The sequence below is a fragment of the Gopherus evgoodei genome, chromosome 2 (assembly GCF_007399415.2).
Source record: "Gopherus evgoodei ecotype Sinaloan lineage chromosome 2, rGopEvg1_v1.p, whole genome shotgun sequence".
Lineage (NCBI taxonomy): Eukaryota > Metazoa > Chordata > Testudines > Testudinidae > Gopherus > Gopherus evgoodei.
In genome coordinates, this window is record NC_044323.1 from 234308846 (window position 1) to 234331376 (window position 22531).

The 22531-nt window shown below is 39.8% G+C and overlaps 1 protein-coding gene across 7 annotated transcripts in view; it reads right to left on the reverse strand.

The window, feature by feature from the left end:
• Window positions 1-22531, reverse strand: part of PDE7A (phosphodiesterase 7A) — a 163624-nt gene that overhangs the window by 22745 nt on the left and 118348 nt on the right. For all 7 annotated transcript variants that reach the window (XM_030553196.1, XM_030553194.1, XM_030553193.1 and 4 more), the window contains 2 exons: window positions 7811-7962; window positions 6322-6385 (listed from right to left, as the gene is read on the reverse strand). In XM_030553196.1, the coding sequence (XP_030409056.1) occupies window positions 6322-6385; window positions 7811-7962 (216 nt within the window). The remainder of the gene's footprint in view (window positions 1-6321; window positions 6386-7810; window positions 7963-22531) is intronic.

Below are 22531 nucleotides of genomic sequence, written 5' to 3' on the forward strand. Positions count from 1 at the left end.
ACTATGGCGATCCCAGCTGCAGCTTGCCTTTGGAGTGTGTGGCTGACATTGGCAGCGCTCCTGGCACTGGCATGGACATGACATCCTTAGCTGCCTGGAGGTCTTCGGGTGTAGACGGTATCCGGACATCTGGAGAGGCCTGCTCCAAAGAGGTCGGGCTACTCCACTCTCCCATGAGTCGGAGGCCTAGGGTCCAGTGGGGACCGAGGACTACCTGACATGGGTCTTGTCTCTGTCCCAGACTTCCCTTGGTGCCTTTGCAAAGAGGGAGTCTTTACGGTCCTCTTGGCATGCCCCATGGAAGAGGAGCGGTGCAGACTAGTCCAAGGTACCGGAGGGTCTCCGCGTACCAACGCTGTGGTGCTGGGTACCGGATCGGAGCAGCGTGCCAGGGTCGGGGCCAGTGCTGACTCCATCAGGATGGCCCGGAGTCTAAATGTCCCTTTCTTTTTTAGTCCAGGGCTCGAGTGGCTTGCAGATCTTGCACCTTTCGCTGATATGGGTTTCTCCCAAGCAGCGCAAACAGTCTGTGTGCGGGTCACTCCTTGGCACCGAACACCTACAGGAGCCGCACGACTTAAATCCCGGGACATGGGCTCACTAACTAATTAAACTTCATTGAAAACTAAACTGACTACAGGTACTACTGAATGAACAGTTCTGGGGACAAGCTGCAGCAAGGCTGGAGCTAAGCAGTTCTGACACACCTTCACTGGCGGCAAGAAGGAAGTGAGGGTGGGGGGAGCACAAAGCTCCCCTTATACCACACCAGGCAGGTGCCACTCCAGAAGTCACGGGAGGTGCTCCCCCCCACGGGTACTGCTAGGGGAAAAACTTCCAGCACTGGTGCACATGGCGAGCACGCACACCTACTGTGGAATACATATGAGCAATCACTCGAAAAAACTTCCAGCATCGATGCATGTGGCAAGCACACACACCTACAACAGCATGGACATGAACAAGCAGTAGAAGAAGAACCAGGGTTTATTGATGTGTTAAACCAACTTTTCATAGCAGTAGCCTCTTCTGCAAGGGCAAAGATAATATTTTCTTCATTCAGGTTATTCAGCTCAGTTCAATAACTAGTTCATTTGAAGGTTAGAAACTAATTGGGAGTTGAAAAAGCACAAAAGCTTGGTTTCCTCTTCTAATCTATGAATAAGAACTAGGTGAGAGTAGGTAAGATATAAAACCCTTAAGGACATGGTGACCAGAAACAATAATTTCAATTCACTAACTACGGATACAATTTCCTTTGTTTAATTAATCAGTTTTAAATATAAAAATATGTTTTAATAAACTTACTCTTTTCCTAATTTATCCAGCCCATTTGATTGTTTTTATTAGTTCAATAAAAAAAATTCTAAAATGCTGTTCTGTGCATTTTTAATTGATTTCCAATTTCCACCCATATGCAGCTTCACACAAAATCACAAGTAGAAAAATTAAACTTCTATTAAATAACATCATTCACCATTTCTTATGTAAAAAAATGTAAAAATTAAGATTAAATAACTATGTTAAGTTCAATAATTTCTTAGACAAATGTATGTAGATATAGTGTATCCTAATGGTTAGCAAAAAGTAGTACCAAATTATATCAATTTAGGAAAATAACTAACAAGCATAAATGTGAAAAATAGGTTAAAACTGACTATTCAAATCAAAGTTTCCTGTTTGTCAATTTAAGCGCTAATTAAAAATCAGTTATTTGAATCACTTTGAGTAGACAAGCCTTTACTGTGCCCCCTATGTCTCACATGAACAGGGTGGACTGATTTAAATCAAAGTAATTTAAATTCACTACATTAATCCATCCTGTCCACGTGAGACATAGGGGGCACAGTTAGGGCTTGTCTACTCAAAAAAGTTGCATAGATATAACCTGAATCTGCTTTTCCACAGATACTGATATACTGGTCCAAAAAGGCTACGTGCACACTTGTTTCTATATAAAAGTCTTGTTTTAGTTTAGTGAAACCTGCTCCTAACTGATTTAAGCTCAGATGAAGTAAGCCATTCTTATAGCAAAATAAGAGTACCACATAGTGTGCGTCTACATATCAGCATAGCTATGTCTGTATAGCTATGCTGACAGAACCCCATAGTCTATTGGCTAGTTCACACCTGAAACACTACAGTGGCACAGCTGCAGCTGGGCTGCTATTGCGCTTCATTGTAGACACTACAGCGATGGGAGAGATTCTCCCATTGCTATAATTAATCCATCTCCCCAAAAGGGAGTAGCTGAGTTGATGGAAGAATTCTTTTGTCCGCCTATTACTGTCTACGCTGGGGGTTAGCTTGGCTTAACTACATCACTCAGGGATATGGATTTTTCCCACCCTGAGCGATGTATCTGGGTCGATTTAACTTTTGCATGTATACCTGGCCTATATCAAAGGAAGAGTTTTTTCCATCAGGGTAAGAATAGCACCTCCCCAAAGTTTGCTATGTTGATGGAAGTATTCTTCCCTCAACACAGCTGCATCTACATTGGGGGTTAGGTTGACATAAGCTATGTCAGTCAGGGATGTATTTTTTTCACATCTCTGACCAATTTAGCTATGTTGATCTAACTCAAGTACAGACCCAGCTACAGCTTTTTGCAACACATTAAGTTTACAGTAACTCCTCACTTAAAGTCCTGGTTAACGTCGTTACGTTGCTGATCAATTAGAGAACATGCGCAATGCTCTCTTATAATGTTGTTTGGCAGCCGCCTGCTTTATCCATTACTTGCAGAAAGAGCAGCCCGTTGGAGCTAGCTGGTGGAGGCTTGGAACCAGGGTGGACCGGCAGCCCCACTATCAGCTCCTCGCTCCCCTAAGTTCCCTGTGCGGCAGCCAGGGCCGGCGCTACCATTTAGGCAGCCTAGGCAATTGCCTAGGGTGCCAGAATAATTGGTGGGCACCGTTTTGCCGGAGGGGGCGGCAGGCGGCTCCGGTGGAGCTGCCGCAGTGGTGCCTGCGGAGGGTCCGGTGCTCCGTGGCTCCAGTGGACCGCCTGCAGGCACCACTGCGGCAGCTCCAGCGGAGCCACGGCACCAGCGTGCGGAGCGGCGAAATTTCCGTCCGCCTAGGGCGCTCAAACCCCTAGTGCCGGTCCTGGCGGCAGCCACCCAGCAGGCTATCGATTGCTGGCAGTTCAGCTGTCCCTCCCTCCACTGCCATGTGCTGCTCCTGCCCTCTGCCTTGGAGCTGCTCCCAGGAGCCTCCTGCTTGCTGAGCAAGGGAGGAGGAGGGGAACAGGGGTGCTAATGTCAAGGTGTTCCCCTCCCCCTCACTCCTGTACCCCCATCTCCACAGAGCCGGGGGGTAGGCGGGACACCACAGGGCTCAGGACAGAGGTAGCTTGCTCGCAGCAGCTGCTGTCAACTTGCTGATCTACTTAAAAAGGCAATATACTTAGAGTGGGGTCAGAATAATTAAAGGGGCAATGCGCGTCTCTCTCTCACACACACACACACACACACGGTTTGTGTCTCTGTCTCTTTCTGCCATGCTGTCTCTCCTCCCTCCATCCGTACTGTCTTGTAGAGTGTGAAGTTACATTAACAACAATGTGTTAACCCTTGAGGGCTCAGCCTCATTTAGCAGTAAGGCATTCCCTGGGAAATAATCCACTCTCTTCCACTACTGACTTCACCCCCTCAACCAAGCTTCACAATAATCATTGCTGTGTAGAGTATTAAATTGTTTATTTAAAACGTGTGTGTGTGTGTGTGTGTGTGTGTGTGTGTGTGTGTGTGTGTGTGTGTGTGTGTGTGTGTGTGTGTGTGTGTGTGTGTGTGTGTGTGTGTGTGTGTATAGAGAGAGAGAGTGTGTCTTGTCTGGTGAAAAAAATTTCCCTGGAACATAGCCCCTCTCCCCTATTTACATTTATTCTTATGGGGAAATTAGATTCACTTAACGTCGTTTCATTTAAAGTAGTATTTTTCAGGAACATAACTACAACGTTAAGCGAGGAGTTACGGTATCTATTTAAATTCACACCTTAAATTACACCAGTGCAACTTTCTCATGTAGAAAAGCTCTCATGCTCCTTGTCTTAATGAGATTCACTTTTGGGACAAATGAAACCATAACAAGAATGGATAAAAAGTAAACTGATTCTCTTCCACTAGATGAAAATATAAAATATGATGCCCAGACCTTTCCTTCAACAAAAGAAAGACAGAATACTTGATGCCCCTGACCTTGCAGGGTTGTTTCTTTAATGTTTCTTTTCAAAGTCTAACCCTCTGACAAGGTCCCTCAGATTGAAGAAGAAAAGGCCAGGCACAGCAATCTCTCTTTGGTGGTCCCATATACTACCAGCCCTTCTTCTTCAACCCAGTTCCACATTTCTCTAAGGTGTCCCAACACAAACAAAATATTATTAAGCAAGAGCTCATCTTTCCCCACAAACTTGCTCCTCTTCTCTTTTATTTCATCATTGTTATCATCACAACTATCCCTCCTCCTTTTTCCCAGACATGAAAGCTTGGTGTCATCTTCAATCCTTCTTTCCCCTAACTACTCCACCACCAATTCCTTTCCAATATTTTAGAAATTCATCCCTTTCTCTCCTTTTGTATGACAAGATGTAAGGCATGCTATAACAATTGCTTGCATTGACTACTGTAATCTCCTACTTGCTGGTTTCTCACATGCCCATCTTTCTTTCCTCCAATCTACTGACAACCCTACCCTACCTCCGCCTGATTCCTTAGATTGGCTTTACTACTTTTGCATCAAGCTCCATGTCTACTCTCCAATAACGAAGCTATCCACAACTTCATTATACCTTTTCTCTGCCATCAGCTCTTTCTACAGTCCCTCACTAACCCTCTCTGAAGTCTTTATACTCACCTATTCCAAACATTTCCTTTGCCCACTGTTGATTTATTGCTTTCTTCTATGGTGCCCCTATAACTAGAGCAGCCACCCACTTTATGGATGCCTAAATCCTACTCTCCTTCAAAACCTTCTAAAGCTCCATCTCTTCTATAAAGTTTCCTGGCTATAATGTATAATTCTGCTTTTTGTACTGTATTCTATTATGCTGTAACTATTCTGACTTTAAACTAAATTCCTCACGGGAAGAGAAATGTATGGCATAATTCACCTATTGGACAGAATCCATATACACTGATGGCTTTCTATAAATAAGCAGCACAGATTTTAGGTGGTAAGTTTCAAACATTTATAAAGATCTTTGATAAAGAAAAAGAATAATTAGGCTATCAAGCAACTATTTGAGGGGGTCTATTACACCAACTCAAGGATTTGGTGATGTAAGTAGTAATACTACTGCAACGTAACTAATACTAGATTTCAGGTCATAGAGTCTAGGCTTTTAAACTAGAAGTGCCAACTGACCAAAAACCTTTTATAAGGGCTTGGCTACACTTGCAGATGTAGAGCACTGGGAGTTAAGCCAGCCTTCTGAGACAGCAGCAGGGAAAACACTGCTGTGTTTACACACTGTCAGCTGCAAGCACAGTGGCGTGGCCACATTAGCAGCTCTTGCAATGCCACAGAGAGGAATGCATTGTGATAGCTATCCCAGTGTGCAAGTGGCTGCAGCGTGCTTTTCAAATAGGGCAGGGGGAGATGGAGTGTGACAGGGAGTGTGTTGGGTGTATGTAGGGGGAGAGACTGTGTTTTGGGGGGGAGAGACTGTGTCAGCATGCTGTCTTGTAAGTTCAGACAGCAGCAGACCTCTCCTCTCCCCCCGCCTCTCTCACACACATGCACAAAAGCCTGCCTCAGCAGCAGCAGCATTCCACAGTTATGGTTTGCTTTGTGTCCCGGAGCAGATAAGCATGCTGGCTGTCAGAAATGGAGCTTTGAAAGGGGATATCCGCATGCCTGCAGCTGAGTTCGAAACAATGACCAGAGTGGCCACTTGATTTCAGAGGATTTGGGGACATTTCCAGAGGCCAATCACAGCACAGTAATGCAACAAATCGTCCACACTGACATCCAGGCGTTTCAGCCAGGGCGCAGCAAACTTTATGTTTCTCATGGAGGTGGATTACCAGGAGCACTCCAGCTGCAGAGTCCAGGTGTTTTAAGTGCTTTGCCAGTGCGGACACCTCAGGAGTTAGGGTGCCTGGGACTGATTTAATGCGCTCTAACTTGCAAGTGTAGCCAAGCCCTTAGTCACAACACTAGGATAATAAATTTGTACTTTTTAAAGTATAATCAAGCAGTAAGATTCCTCCCCACAGAAAATGAAATGAAATGTTATGGATAGTTTATGGCAGAAAGAAACCTACCTAAGAACAATACAGCATGCTTAAAAGAATATCTGCAATAAAAGTGAACTTACCATTTGTTAGCCTATCAAGAAGAAAGATATCAAAATTCCATTTTCCAACTTTCTCTAGCATACACTGAAAGCAAAAACATTTCTACTGTAACTTTTTCATTCAGTATGTGACTAGCATAAAATTATAGCCCACAAAAAAAGCTACTGCCTTCTGAGCCAGCTGTGGATTTTAACATCTATTATTGAAAATAGATTAAAAAGGTTTACAACTTGTAAACCACATTTCTGTCTGATTGTTACAAACTGTTTAACACTTGTAAATGTTACAAATAAAATCACTGTAACTGAAATATTAGATATCTTTTTGACAGAACTGGGCAGTCAGCTAAGCTCTTTCCCCTTTTGGTCAAACAAGGAATAGAAAAATATTTTAAAAGAAAAGTGGCGACAAGATTGATACTTCAGTACATATCTGAGCCAAAATTTATAACCCAGAGTTTTCCTGTCCCTCCCTAAACAAAACTGGAGTTAATTCTAAAATAAATTCTAAGACAGAGAGCTTATGCTTATTTCATTTACACCATGTGAATAATAAGTTTTTATTTGATAGCCAATGAGCAGTCCAGTTTCACACTAAATCAGAATTACTGCTCTGTTTTTTTTAAGATGACTACATTAAATAATACTATTGATGTTTAAAAGGGCTTGACAAAAGGAGAGAGATGACTGAATTGGTTCCAATATATCCAAATTTGGGATAACAAATTTGCACTGAAAAAATTATTAGCCACACAAAGCTCTCCAAATGATTATTCTCAGAGGCAAAAAGCCCCCATTAAAGTAGCACAGAGAAAACAGAAATCTAAGATATTTTGTTAAAATAGTAATTTTATCACAAGTAACATTTTTGTTCTTAACTTCAGAAAAAAGGTCAATACGAATACATTGCATTAAGGATAAAAGCACACATAAAAAGGGCTTCAATTTGCCTCATTAGATTAAGAGGCTGTGTATATAATAAATATGCATTGTATGCAGACATGCATCTAGTTTGTTTCATAAATGCATTTGTCTGGGACACTGTACCTGACAAAAGACATTATTAAAGTTTAGCCACCTCCAGTGTTTTTTAAATCACATTTGGTACGATCTGCTGCTTTTATAAACAGAGAATCAATAGATGTCGGTCTCAAAAAATTAAATGCCTCATAAGATTTGGATATTCATATAACTAGTATCTCCCAGCACAGAAGCTGTTCTTCCTCACTTCACTGACTATGATTCATCTACTATACTGTTCCTTTTTTTCCCTCTCTTTCATTTGTTTTGTTTGGGTTTGGTTTTACAGGCTAAACTGCATAATCCTGAAGCAAAAAAATTTGTGGGGGGGGTTTATTTGTTTTTTTTGCACATAATACATACTCAGAATAAGCTCACATTTACTTGCAGATATCTGTTTATATACTGTTACAATATGGAAGATATTTGTATTGCTATAAAGCATTCAAATTTTTCTAATAAAAATTAGGAACAATTTTTAAAAACACACCTTTGCTTGTCCATTATAATCATCATCTAAAATGTTTGAGGAACTTGGAACAGTAATACCACGGAAGAAACGAGATGATCTCAAGTACCGCTGGAAACTAAGTAATCTTCGAATATTCCTTGCAGACACAGACACTTCAATTTCAGAATTTGCTAGAAAATACAAGAAAATAAAGTCTTTCTTAAAATAAGAGAAAAATCTCTGCAAAAAATAAATATTACAACTTCTTTATTTTATCAGTGTTCAGCATTAGATGAGGTAACAGTTGCATCTAAAATAGCTACATCCTCATCACTAAGTAGTCCCTGAGCTATTTTTCAGAACAAATGTTTCCTATTTAAGCTTGTTGTAAAGAGAAATAGATCTATAAACTATATGATGGTCATATGTCTTTTAACTAAAAATACAGTGTATTCTAAGGAACACTGAAGAATAACCGCATGTTGCACTAGCACCGTCAGGTTAGACAGAAGACCTATTGAAAGCGGACTATCACAAAACAGTGTTGCAAATGACAGTGTTTTCCAAAAATAACAAGTGTAAATATGTAATGACTGCCAACATCCATTTATAAGATACTTGCACACTAGTAACTGAAGCATATCAACAGCAATGTAGTGTGATATGATTTCAATGACATTATATGAGGAAGCCACGAGTGTCCGAAAATAACACATACAAGAACCAAAACCGTTAGACTTTCTTACCCTATATTTAGAAATTGTGTTAATTTTTCAAAAGCATCTGTGATTTAGGTGCTTTTGAGAAATGTTACCCAGAACAACTAATTTTTCCAAACAAGCACCCAAATTTTTACTTTTTCCTGTGATGTTCTCTGTGAAAATATGAACATAGTATCTTAACAGAACACAATGAAACCTATACAGAGACCATTCTTAGCCTGTTTTCAGAGAACAATCCAAAATACCGCCCAAGTTTTCTACTCCACCTTTATTAGAAGGTATCCTTTAGTAAAGCAACTGATTTTTCCTCATCCTCAACCCCAGTAATACTGTGTAATATACCAACAGGGGATATCAGGTGGTTTATTTCAGGAACTTCAAGATCAAAGTATGGCATAAGTCAGTGGTTCTCAAACTTTTGTACTGGTGACCCTTTTCAAATAGTAAGCCTCTGAGTGCGACCCCCCCCTTATAAATTAAAAACACTTTTTTACATATTTAACATTATAAATGCTGGATGCAAAGCAGGTTTGGGGTGGAGGCAGACAGCTTGTGATCCCCCATGTAATAACCTCACTACCCCCGAGGGGTCCCAACCCCCAGTTTGAGAACCCCTGGCTTAAGTTCTCTAAAATGTTTACATATTTTCATTCTTAAATCTAATAGGTCAAATTCTGCCTTCGGTTTCTTTTGTACAATATCTCTACAGACAGCTTCATATATTAAGAAAAAATTGACTGTTCTTATACTCAAACTGTCAATTTTCTCAGAGAAGTGATCAATAAAATCATTACAATGCATGTTTAAGAAGCTCAGGGTTAATACTCCTATTCCCAAAATACATAAGCTTGAAAGCAAGAACCAAAATTTACAATCTATATAACCTTTGTCTTTGCCAAAGGGTGGACAGATTAATTTCAGAAACCACTGATACAATGCAGTAGAAAATTTCTTCTTAAAAATCAAACATTCTAACAATATTTTGGAAATGAAGGTAGAAGTTGGCCCTTTAAAAATCAATTTTATTAATCTATTAAAGCCCAAGAAAGTTACAAGATCATATACACTCTTCTTTAGTTTGATTTATCAAATATGTTATAGTGGCTTTGAAATGCAATGCAAGATGCCTGTAAATATTTTTGAAGAATCAAAACAGTATAAAGAATTTTAAATTACAGAAAAGCTACATATTTCCCAAACAAAAATATGATCTCAGTGAAACATGTCTTTCAATCCTCTAGTCTTGGCTTCCCTTTTTTAAAAAGTAATTTGTCTCTTTAGACACATACGTCTGAGAATCAAATCTTTTCACCTCTTAAAGTTGTCATGATGCAGAGGAGAGTGAGCAGATCAACAGATATTCAGAACCTAACATTCTTTTCACCTTACATTCTAGAATAGAGATTTAAAAAACATGCAGGGAAAAAAACACAACTGAGCTGTGTTGTTTCTTTTGATTATGAAGGCCTTAAAGATGATGCATGTTGTTTTTTTTAAATATAGCTTTTTCTTGTTTTACTTTTTTAAAATTATGCTGTTTAAGAATATAAAATAAGAATATATACTGATTTAGACCAGTCATCTATCAAGTACACTACTGCACGAGATGTTTCAGAGGAAAGCACAAGATACCTCCAGGTAGATAGATTATTCCATAATTGTGCATAGTGAAGTTTCTTCCTTACCACCTAAATTTTAAACCTCGTTAATTTTATGTTTCAGCAGTCTGGTTCCACCTTGAATAGGGAGAAGTCCATTGCTTTTGAATCAGATCTCTCTTCTCCAATAAGTTTCCCAATGTCTTTTCTCTTTACATCATCTTATCAATGCACGTAGGCCTGCTATATACTAAAAAATACTACATTTGAACAGTTGCAAACAATCATGATAACAGACAATACTGAAGGTTTAAGGCCATTCATCATTGCATCAAGTAACTGTGATTAAACTTCCAAAGCTGGCAAACTTCTTCAGACATGGTAAAATTTTTAGTCCAGACTATGACCAAGACACTTGAATTCCTCAAAGCTGCTTCTGCACATGGAACTGGAAACATTTCAGATAGCTACCTCAGAACCTTGAACCTAAACTTTTTTTTTCTAGTAATCTAAATTTAGATTCCAGGTCCTCCCTTCTACATCTCCCTAAGTCACTACATATCACAACTACCCTACTTGCTGCCCAGGATCCACTAGAAGTTTGCCTAGATGTCCCAACATCTTCATATCCAGTAGGAAAGTCATCAGTTGGCTCTGTCACCACATTTCAACCTATTAATATTTCTAATAATCAAATTTCCTGTCACCACATTTTGTGTCTCAGACCTGTAACCCGTCTCCTGAAGCAATGCCAGTGCATAAGCAATAAGTATCCTCTACTATTATTGGAAGGTAGCTTCCAGATAAGGGAAATTTTCCCCTCCTTCTTGGTCCTCCTCCCATCAGAACACCAATTCTCCAATTTTTACTTGAATGTAATATAGACAGAATAACCATCTTAAAAGTACTCAAATTCAAATAATACGAAATCTAGGAATTTCAGGATAGTCCTTGGTAAAAGAACATATACTGTGCATCAAAAAGCTGAGAATTCAGATCTCTTATAGCAATTCAAACATTATTCCTAATCAATATAGATAGTTCTGGCTATAGAACATAACAGTTAACAAAGACACTTGTCATCCCACAAGCCAATGTGGCTATCTGTAAGGGAAATAAGGTACTACCCTTTAAATTCCATGTAACTTGATTCATTTAAAGGTAGCATGGCAGAAATGGGTCTCTGGGGGTATGTCTACACTGCATTGTAAACCCCGGTCTGTGGGACCCTCGCAAGCCTGGGCTTAAGAAACCACAGTGCACTGTATGCTCATGTTTACAATTGCTGGACCTAAGTCTCACACCTATGCTAACATATCCATGCTGCCCTACACAAACACTGACATAGATCTGCGGCTTGACCTCCATCCACACTGCAAAATGACAGGGTTTGGACGTAAGTCACAGCAAGACTCAGGATCTTGGGCACCGCCCGCTAACAGGTTCCTAGGAACTGAGTCTTGAGTGTTTGCTGACCCAAGATGAATTGATTTGTTTGTGGCTAGAATGGGGACCTGGACTCAAAACCGAGTCAAAGCCCAGGCTTAGTGACATACCCCAAGAAGGATGTAAATGAGGGCAAACTAGGGGCCTTCAGGATGAACTCAAAGAGGTTGTACAATATACAGGGGTCTGCACTGAGGAAAGTCAGGAAATGATTGTGTGAAGTCTGGCAAAGTGGTAGATGAAGCTGGGAGCAATGCTGGAGGTGTTTAGGGCAATACAATGCTTGACAAAGGTGGATAAGAAGGAAGGGATAGAGTATCAGTTTTGAAGGTGATGACAAGAAGCTTAAAAAACTTAATACAATATTGGATGTGAAGCCAAAAGAAGAAATTCAAGGAAGGGAGTTACATGATCAAAAAAGTAGACAAAGAACAGGAGTTTAAAAAGCGTAATTTTGTATGCACTAAATGGGGGCATTGCATATACCAGGGAGGCCACAGAGGAATCAAGGCAGCTATGAGGCAGTGAATGGGAAATTTGGATGTCTGAATGGAAGGAAAAGGAGGGGTCTTGGAGATGTGAAAAGAAAAAGCCTACAGGATTTGGAAATGGCCTGGATGTGTGGAGCAAGGGAGAGGAAAGTGTCAGAAATGACTCTCACGTTGTGGGCCTTTGTTCCATGTACTGGTGAATTTGCCAGTATGTTATGTTTCTTCCTGTCTACTTAGGTCTCCCTCTTATATCCAAGATTGAGCGTATTTCAAGATTGTTCCCTGTTCATTGTTTCCTTTGAGATAGTCAATACTTCATGTACTTTTGTTTCATAAACATCTTAATGGGAGCAATATCAACAGAGAAAGGAGAAAGACTTCTTTCAAAAATAAAAAAATTACTGCTCTGCTCAATGAAGTTTTAGTATGTAAGCACACACACCGTTTTGTTAAACAGAAGTATCTATATTAGATGCTGCAAAGAGCTAGAACAAAGTCAGCATTTTGGAATTCTGGACATATGTCTACAAATTTGTCTTTGTAGGGACATCAAAATATTCTTTTCTTCTTGTTAAATTTCAGGTATTGAACATGAAGGGATACATTAGATAAGATGTTCAGATCAAAGCATCTGCACAATAACAATTTAATATATCTAATCTACAATATTTATGTCTTCAGTTTCAGCATTTTTAAATATCAGTATCTTTAGGGGTGCATTTCTTTAAGCTCTCTTATGACTGCATTAGAAAATGTATCAAACTGTGTTTTATACTAGGAAATAATTTACAAATATTGAACTTGGTTGTCTTTAAAGAAAGAAGTGGATCCTACGGTTGAATGTATTGTTTCAGAGCCCTCAGATGTCAAACACTGACCAGACAAGGAAACCAAGATTACCTTAATTTTTGAGTCCTGTTTATCTCTTGCTTAGGGAACTAAGAACACGGGAATTGAACACCTTTAAATCTTTAAGATATTTTAAAATAACTTTACATTCTAGTTTGTTACTGACATTGTGCTGCTCCATGAAACTAAGGTGCTTTTGTGACCTATTTATTTATCCAGGCTCCTATACTGCCACCAACTACCATAACAAAATAAGAGATGCATTTATGGACTGTAAGAGGGAAGAAGTTAATGCTATATCTAAAATTACTTAGGGGTAATATCAAAATAAAATATTAACAACCTGGGAGCATGTGTAATTCTGTAGGCAAGTTAATGATAGGTAAGGGAAGTATCAGTTGATTCACAAAAATCTACTAAACTATAATTTCAGTGGTGTCACCTTCTGTGGCATGCCAGCATAGATTTGCTGCCCAAGCTCATAGCTTCAGGTCCTCCAGTTGGTAGAAATTTTGGTAATACAATGTTATCAGAAATGGTTCAAGTTGGATATAATTCAAAAGCCTCTTCTCCCATGAACACAATGGTACTAAACACAACAAACCTAGACCAATTATGTAGATATGTATTAGAGAAAACGTTTAAAAATCAACTTTTTAAATTATACTTTAACACAGATATGTCAACTATGTAGCCTTCACAAAGTTAAATTGTGGCCCGCGACTGACTGTACTGTGTTATCAGTTAATGCTCAGAACATGATACCCAATTAATATTTTTTCAAGTGTTACAGATTACTATCAATAGAAGGAGTGCTTCAAGTTGATTTGCCATCATCGGCAAAAAGCAGTTCAGTGGGACTGATTATCAGCTCTGTTTATTATGCCAAGAGTTGTAATGAGGCACTGGTTAAGATGTCAGCAGAAATTACTGGAATCCATCTGCAAATGGTATGCACATAGTTACATAAAACATACATACGATACTTTGGGCTTGTAAATATTACAAAATCCTTATTTTTTACTTTGGTCTTGACCATTTTTAGGCATCAATGGGGAGACAAGGAGTACCAGCTAGCAGCTGAATCTTTGCAGAATACCACCATGGAGGAGCTGGCTAAACACAATGCCTGGTGGCACCTTACATGCTACAGGAAGTGCACCCATAAACTGAATTTGGCAAGGTCGGAGAGGAAATACATGAGCATAAGGAAAAAGCTGAAGATGCTGGGACAAGAGCCAGCTGGGGTAGAGACTCGCCTTACAGTAGGTCCCATGGCACACATTTAGAGAACACCTGCTTCTTCTGTGGTAAGCCAGAAGCCTGAAGGCATCCATAAAGCGCAGTTTCAACACATGAGACAAGTGAAAAACTGCAGGAAGCAGTCACTCTTAGAGAGAACTGTATGGAAAGTAAAGTGGGTGCACTGACCCAAAAGACACCTATGAATACAACACCGCATCTCTCTCCAAGAAATGTGCCAAGAATGTATGTGATAAGTTGCATCAAAAGGAAAAAGCAATAGAAACTAATATCGATTTTACTACTGCATCTCAGCTGGAGTTCATAAATTGCCTTTCAGAGGCACTAATCGATAGGAAAGTGGCAGCGATGACTGATGAAGAGGCTAAGTACAGAGAGAGATGTGCTTTGAATGGGATTGAAGAGGAACAAATGCTTAGCAGAAAGGCTCTTAAAGCACTTATGGAAGATGAACTGAAATATGGACATTGTTTTTAGCAATTAATCCACAAAAATGAATAATAGTGCATACCTTAAAAGTTGGAAAAAACAAGGTATTATAAAAAGTGGAAGAAAGCGCTGATGTACCAGTGAAGAAGCTACTGTCTCATACTCACACAAAGAACAAGTTAATCACATATCTTGCGGAAAAAATGCTCCAGTATGGAATTTCATCATGACATGGCACAATGAAGTTGCTGCTTCACACTGTTCGGCAGAGTTTCTTCGCAATTCCCAAGATAAGGCTGACACCAAGGTCTGGTCTACACTAAAGCTGTATGTCAATCTAAGCTACACTACTGTTACACTACGTTCCGTAACTGAAGTTGACATAACTTAGGTCGACTTACAGCAGTGTCAACACCACACCGTGTCGGCAGGAGATGATCTCCCGCTGACTTACCTTCCGCCTCTCGGGGAGGCGGAGTAAAGATGCTGAAGAGAGAGTGCTCTCCCATCAACTTAGCAGGTCTTCACCAGACCCGCTAAATCTACATCACTAAACCGATCGCAGCAACGCCGATTTAGCTGTAAGTACAGACAAGCCCTAAAATGATCTTGCATGCTGTCAATGGCACAGAGATGCTAATAAACTCCAGATTTTTGCACAAGACACAGATGTTCTAATGTCCTCTGTGAGACACTACCAAACACATCTGCAAAATTCTGGTTTTGTGCTTGCTGCTCTGGGATGTGTTCCTGTCACTGGGACCATAGACACCACACTGCCAGGTTTCCACGCTCTGTCAGGGTGTGACCCTACTGGAAGGTTGGCTGGAAAGACCAAATTATCTTACTGGAAGGTATTTGATTCAGCTTCAAAGGCTCTCTCACTCTGAAGGTGCTCAGAACGTCTGACGACGTCATTGATGAGGTCATAAATGCCCTGCAGGCATTCACATGCCGAGTTTACCATTTAAAGACCAACATTATGACACCTGCAGAGTTACATTGGTAGAGGTTTTCCAAGAAGCAGATAAATAGAGAAAAATTGCCACTAACAAGGTGTGTATATATATACCTACTATCAAGAAGGCAAATTATCAAGCAATGGATTGGCTCCGGATGATTTAGCAAATCCAAAACTACCCTCCTCTATCAGATATGAACAGATCTTGGAGGATGGACTGATCACGCCAGTTATGTGTGAAATGCCATGTGCTCTCAAATCAATCCTTCAGCTAATTAAATGCTCACGTGCAAAGACCAGATGCTCACCACCCTGCAAACATTTGAACAGCAGCCTGCCTTGTATGGAGATGTGAGAGTACAGTGTGGATGAGGATCAGTGTGACAATGTGTCTTAGTAGTGGTGCCCTAGATGGAGATGATACTGATGATGGATGTTGATTAACAAATGTTTTCAGTTCCACATGTCAAGGCTCAATTCCTTAGGATTACCAAAGATCGATGACTTATGTAAGCAATGCATCCCTGTGTTAAAGCAGAATTAAAAAAACATTGATTTTTTAAACATTTTCTTGAATATGTATATATCTACATAACTATTCTAGCTTTGTCATGTTTGATACCATTGTGTTCACAGGAGAAAGGGCTTTCAACTGATACCAAACTCAGCCGATTTCCTGTCAAACTGTACTATCAAGATATCCACCAGTCGGAGGACTTGGAGCTGGAGGCAGCTGTAGAACTGATAAATGAAATTGTTTTCAATTGTTCACTTTATTAATGTAACTTCTGTTCACCATTCACTACACTTGCCTATACTGTAACTTCTGTTCCATATTGTAATTCAAACCCCATTTTAAACACTCACTCCATTTTGTAAAAGCTTCCTCCAACCTTCATTTTTGCAAACCCTGCTGTAATCTTATTAGTTTAGTTTAGATGTGTGAATGAGGTATGTATGAATGATGGAATTAACCTCCAGCCCCAGCCTGTCCTGATGAGATAAAGTTCAAATACCAACGGCTGAAGACCTAGACAACAGCCCTAAACAAAGTAAGAAGCATCCACCCTAAAAAGAAAAGGACAACAGAACAACAGAAGGAAGATCAAAGCCAGGTTCAAGGCTGAAAGTCACACTTGCAATTGATGGGTGATCAATCTAAACCCAGAGGCAGCGTGACACAGCAAGACCTATAGACTTTGAATCCAAACTAAAAGCCTATAAAAAAGAAGGGTGAGATGGGTAACATTCTGCTGCCAACATGGAAGGACATCAGTGCCTGCCCAACAGAGATCCAGCTTGTCCTTGTGCCCAGCTTTCCTGGCCAGTTAGCTGCCACAAGCTACGAACCCAAGCTGCAAAATCAAGCCATGAACTTAAGCTATCTTCAGGACTGCTAACTATGCAGCAGCTGCAGAACACTTGATGAAGTGTGTGTGTGTGTGTGAATGTGTGTGTGTGTGTAGGTATAGGTATAATGTGTGCTATAAGAATTAAGATATTAGTTATTAGTCATAAATTGTTAATAATAATAAATGTGGCATCTTTGCCTTGTCCCCTTTAATAAGATCCTGCTGGTTTTTACTGGTCTAATATAATTGGTACAACACAGCAAGGGGGAAGCGAGTCCTTGCTGTCATGCCACAGAGGTAACACCATTTAAAATTATGATTCTGTAGATTTTTACAAATCAAATGACATCTCCCTTACCTTTCTATCACTAGCTTATACATGTTGCTCCCATACTATAAAATAAAATCTTAAAATTAAATGCTTAACTTGGAATCTTACAGAGACTGTTGTCACCAACAGAAAAAGGAACAGCTGGAATGTTCACATTTGTGGATCAGAGCATGTAGCCCTCAAGTGTTATCTTTAAGCTATTCCAAGACCTATAAAGAATACCCTACAGTTTCTACAGTGGGGATCTTCAAAGGAAATCCTATCAAGGTGACTGGGGAAAGATTTTTTTTGGTAGAAGTATTAATCTCTTAAATGTAGGGTTTATAGTGAATAGCAAACACTGCCCTTAACTACACTGTACTCTCCCCACTCATTTTTTGAAAGAATGAATTTTCTCACACACACACACTCCCCTCCACCCCTATTATAGAACTCAGGAGAATACCACAAACTTTCTGATTAATACACAGACATCATATATTGAAAAGAGCACACTGTTTCATAGGAGAATTTCAATTTTGTTTAGAAAGTGTTTTGGAATAAACATATTTTTCAGTTCTAGTACCAGAATTTAAATATAAGAGTTTACCATTTTACTACAGTCGACTAGACCGAGTTCTGTTATCAACATATCCCAATGACCAATCCAGTCTGATCAAAGACATTAGGAAATTCATCATTACCATCTCTAAACCAAACATAGTAAATGATTAAAATATGCTTTGTTATTTAGCAATTCCTGGAAACCCAAAATGGCCCTTTTGTTTATACTGACACACAAAGCACTTTTAAATACACCTCTACCTCGATATAACACGACCCGATATAACACGAATTTGGATACGCGGTAAAAGCAGTGCTCTGGGGGGTGGGCCTGTGTATTTTGGTGGATCAAAGCAAGTTCGATATAACAACGGTTTCACCTATAACGTGGTATGATTCTTTGGCTCCCGAGAACAGCATTATATCAAGGTAGAGATGTATATTTTTATATATGTTCAATATGTAAATGTCACATTGTTCTTCAAGTAACATGAAAAAATTCCAAATTATTACATTTTTAACATTAAAGCTAAAAGATTAAGAGATAAAGCATTATCAATATCTTCAATATTTTTACTGTACTGATGCGACTATAAAAAGACCTTCTCCTGTCATCCCACTTTTGATGTTCACTTTTGTTTACAGCACAGAAACTGAAAGGATAGACTTTTTTTTTTTTTATTAAAGTGAACAATGCTAAAAAATTTTCAGTCACAGATGAAGTACTAATATGACTAACATGGCTTTGTGCAGCTTGACCTAGACCAGAAAGAAAAAATAAATATTTACCAGCGTTGATTTCCTACACCTCAGTATAACTATTTATACAGAGGTAGTGCTGAGAGGTCCCAGTTCAAGGATCACTGCGAGATGTAATCAACATAAAAGGATTGCCCTCTACCTCAAAAAGCATACAAGCTAAGTATAGGGTAAGAGGTAACAGGAGGATAAAACAAGTAAGGGTTGCACAAGGTAACAGATTCACAACATAGGGATTGTACCTCTTTACTGTAAATTAAACGTCAACTCTCCAATGGGAATTGATTGTATACCAACCCAAAATGTGCTTGACACTTAATACAGTAACAAAGTTGGTTAAAATAGTAACTGAATAAAAAGTTCTCTAGATGACCCTATCCTTACAATAGGGATATCCTCTAAACTCTGGCTCTTCCACCTGCTCAGTTATGCTAAAGAGACCAAGACACACATAAAACTGAAGAAATTAAACTCAGAATCAATCTTCAGTGCAACAATTCACAACATAAAATCTAACTAGCAATCCTGTAACTGTGTACCTTCCCAGACATACCTCCATACACTGAACAAAGCAAAAAAGTCTGTACCAATATAGCATTCTGAGAACTAGATACCTGGAAGCAACTGCAGCTGAAATGGTAATTTTGAATTAATATCACCAGAAAGCATAAGAAAGACCAGCATATAGCTGCTTTAGTCAAACAAAAGACACACAGGTTAGGCAAGCCCTCTAACCAGGCAAGCTTCTTCAATACTTTTCCCGATGCACTGGACAATGGTCTGGAAGGCTTTTTCTTGGCAAAAGTTCAGAGAAAAGTTCTTGAGTGTCCTGGAACTTTTTAGTTCTATAAAAGTAGAACTATAGAGCCCTGAAGACAACAGAAGTCCTTTCTTTTGCCTTTATGTTGCTGTTTTTTCCAAAGGGCAACAGAACTAAGGTCCACATCCTGGTTGACAGGGAAGGAGGACATGGTCTTAACTGCATAAACTTCTCATTATGAAACACCAACTAAGGAGTAGGGGGTGAGAAAAACTATGCTTACAACTAAAGTGAAGGCCATCAGGAAAATGGCTTTCAAAGTAAATCAGCAAGGGGGAAGAGATCTCAAGGGTTCAAAGGCAATGAAATGAAGCTAGATTGTGGGCATACCCCCTATCAGAAGAGCCAATTTAATTAATGTCAGTGATAGGCTCACAGAATTAACTCTATATCTTATACTAAAAAGTCTAAGAAAGTATAGACTCTGCTGAAGAACGTATATGTACACTTTTTGGGGGGGAGGGTGTGTGTGTAAAGAAGGGGACCCATTCCGAAACAGGTTCCTAGGAAGATACCCAGCAAAAGGAGAAAATCTGACATTAGAAGACTCAAAAAAGTTCCATGTTCTAAAAAAGATCTCAGGGTAGAAACTGCAACCAACTATGTCAGGGATATTATATTAATTCTAACTATTTTTGCTGGCTTCTTTAGAATAGGGCTGTGCAGAGAAGGTGTTCAAAACTTAGAAGATTAATTAGGTTTTGTGACATGTATGACTCCATGCTCAAGCTCTATGGAGCAAGTCAAGAAATCTTCCCTTAAAAGAGGGAAAGTGAACTTTACCTTATTTATTTCAAATCTTCATAATCCAATTCTGGATACGACTTCCGACTGGTTCTTTCAATGAAAGACAGTTACTTAAAAAGTCTCTTGAATGCAAGACTTTTACTCTTCTGCACCCTTTCAGTACTTGCATTGGGAAAATAAAACATTAGCAATAACCTTTGATCAATCAGAAATCTTCCTGTGTGACCCCACTTATTGTGAACTTTACTCTAACTTCTTAATGGGGCACATACATACAAGTTTACTTATTCCTAAAAGGTTTGGCTCATTCACTCTTCCATTTTCTCCAATGAAGAGGGGTTCCGAGGTTCTCTTATCTGTGTTTGATGTACCTTATTTTATCTTTGAGGATAGGAGAGATTAATTAGGGCATGTTGTGCAAAGGCCTATCTGTTTGTACCAGTTTTTCTTCCCATTTGCTTACTTTCATAAAGTTTAAAAAGTCATCAAGGCTCCTAGTAACATCACAGGTTGACATAAACTAAGAGTTTAGAAAAGGCAGGCGATGTTTATAATTGAAAACACCAAAGATGGGTTTAGATTGCTTAATTTTTAAGAGAATGACGTTGCCACCCCTTTCTGGACATTGCTTATCTGGGGGTACAGCTCGGTAGGTAGACCGAAAGAAGTTCAGCTTCACCATCATGGCTGGAGACACATCCTATATCTATTGCATCTTCAGAATCTGCCATCAAACCATTGGGCCTTCATCATCCTGATCCTGAAAGATGCCTTCATCTGACCAGGACAAAGAGAAGGAGCCAGATTACACCATCAGGTTTGGCTAAATCCTCATCAAATACCAAAGATGTGAACCTTGTACAGTAACTCCTCACTTAAAGTTGTTTCACTGTTACGTTGGTGATCAATTAGGGAATATGCTAGTTTAAAGTTGTGCCCTTCTAACGTTGTTTGGCAGCCCCTGCTTTGTCCACTGCTTGCAGGAAAAGCAGCCCATTGCAGTAGCTGGTGGGGGCTTGTAACCAGTAGCCCCCTTATCAGCCCTCCCTATCAGCTCCCTTAAGTTCCCTGTGCTGCAGTTGCCCAGCAGGCTATCAATTGCAGGGCAGGTCACCTGTCCCTTGCCCCACTGCCACGTGCTGCTCCTGCCCTCTGCCTTGCAGCTGCTCCGAGAGACTCCTGCTTGCTGTGCAGGAGGGGAAGTGGGGGGGAGGCAAATGTTATGGTGTTCCCCTGCCCCCTGGCTACCCCTTCTCCATATAGAGCAGGGAGGGGACATGGATGGAGAGAGACAGAGAGTGCCTGGGGCAGCAGCTGCTGTCACAACTTTCTGATCCACTTAAAAAGACAATGCAATTAAGAGTGGGTCACCTTACTTAAAGTGGCAGTGTGCATCTCTCTCTCTCTCTCTCTCCCACACACAAGGTGTGTCTCTGTCTCTGTTTGCTGTGCTATCTCTCCTCCCTCGTGTTCATGCTGCCTTGTGTGAGAGGCTACATCAACGTGTTAACCCTTGAGGGCTCAGCTGAGTGCTAGTTCATGATTTAGCAGCAAGGCATCCCCTGGGAAATATCCCTCCCTCTTCCCTCCTCTAACTTCCTCACCTCAACCAAGCTTTACAATTATCACAGCTGCGAACAGTATTAAATTGTTTGTTTAAAACATATACTGTGTGTATATCTATACAATATATAGTTTTTTATCGGCTGAAAAAAATGTCCCTGGAATCTAACCCTCCCCATTTACATTAATTCTTATGTGGAAATGGGATTCGCTTAACATCGTTTTGCTTAAAGTTGCATTTTTCAGGAACATAATTACAACGTTAAGCGAGGAGTTACCGTATTACTGTTGTCACCTACTCCCTCATGTTCCATTTTCCTTTACCACCTTGTTTCTCTTCTTTTCCATCTGAAGAAATCTGTTTCAGCTGTCCAAGACAAATCCGCCTTTGCAACCTTGATATGAACCTATGACCAGAAAGGAAAACTAAAAACAATGCCTTAAACAGAGTTTGCCAGATCTCTGAGTGCTTGATAAGGCCACATGTTTTCTTGCTTGCAAAAAAAATGCTGGGAAAATTGCAAGACATAGCAAGAGAGAATACCATTTTCCTCCTCCCTTCATATTTTAGTGTCTTGTTTTCACTTAAAGGGAAGAGAGTAAGATTTAAATAACAATCTCTGAAGACCATCTAAACTGACTTTCTTCTTACCAAAAAGGACAGTTAGTATCTCTGAGGCATATTAAAGGAAAAGACTATTTTCCAGAAAGATAGACAGTCATTTTGCTGTTCTCCTCTCCTCCCTGCAACTTCCAACTTTTAATGGATCGTTGTGCCTGTGCCTACACTTCCAACCACATATGATCTAGTGCCCAGCTTAACTGATGAGTTAATGCTGACAGGGTAAAATACAATATTCAAATAGCGTAAATATTGTCATTATAA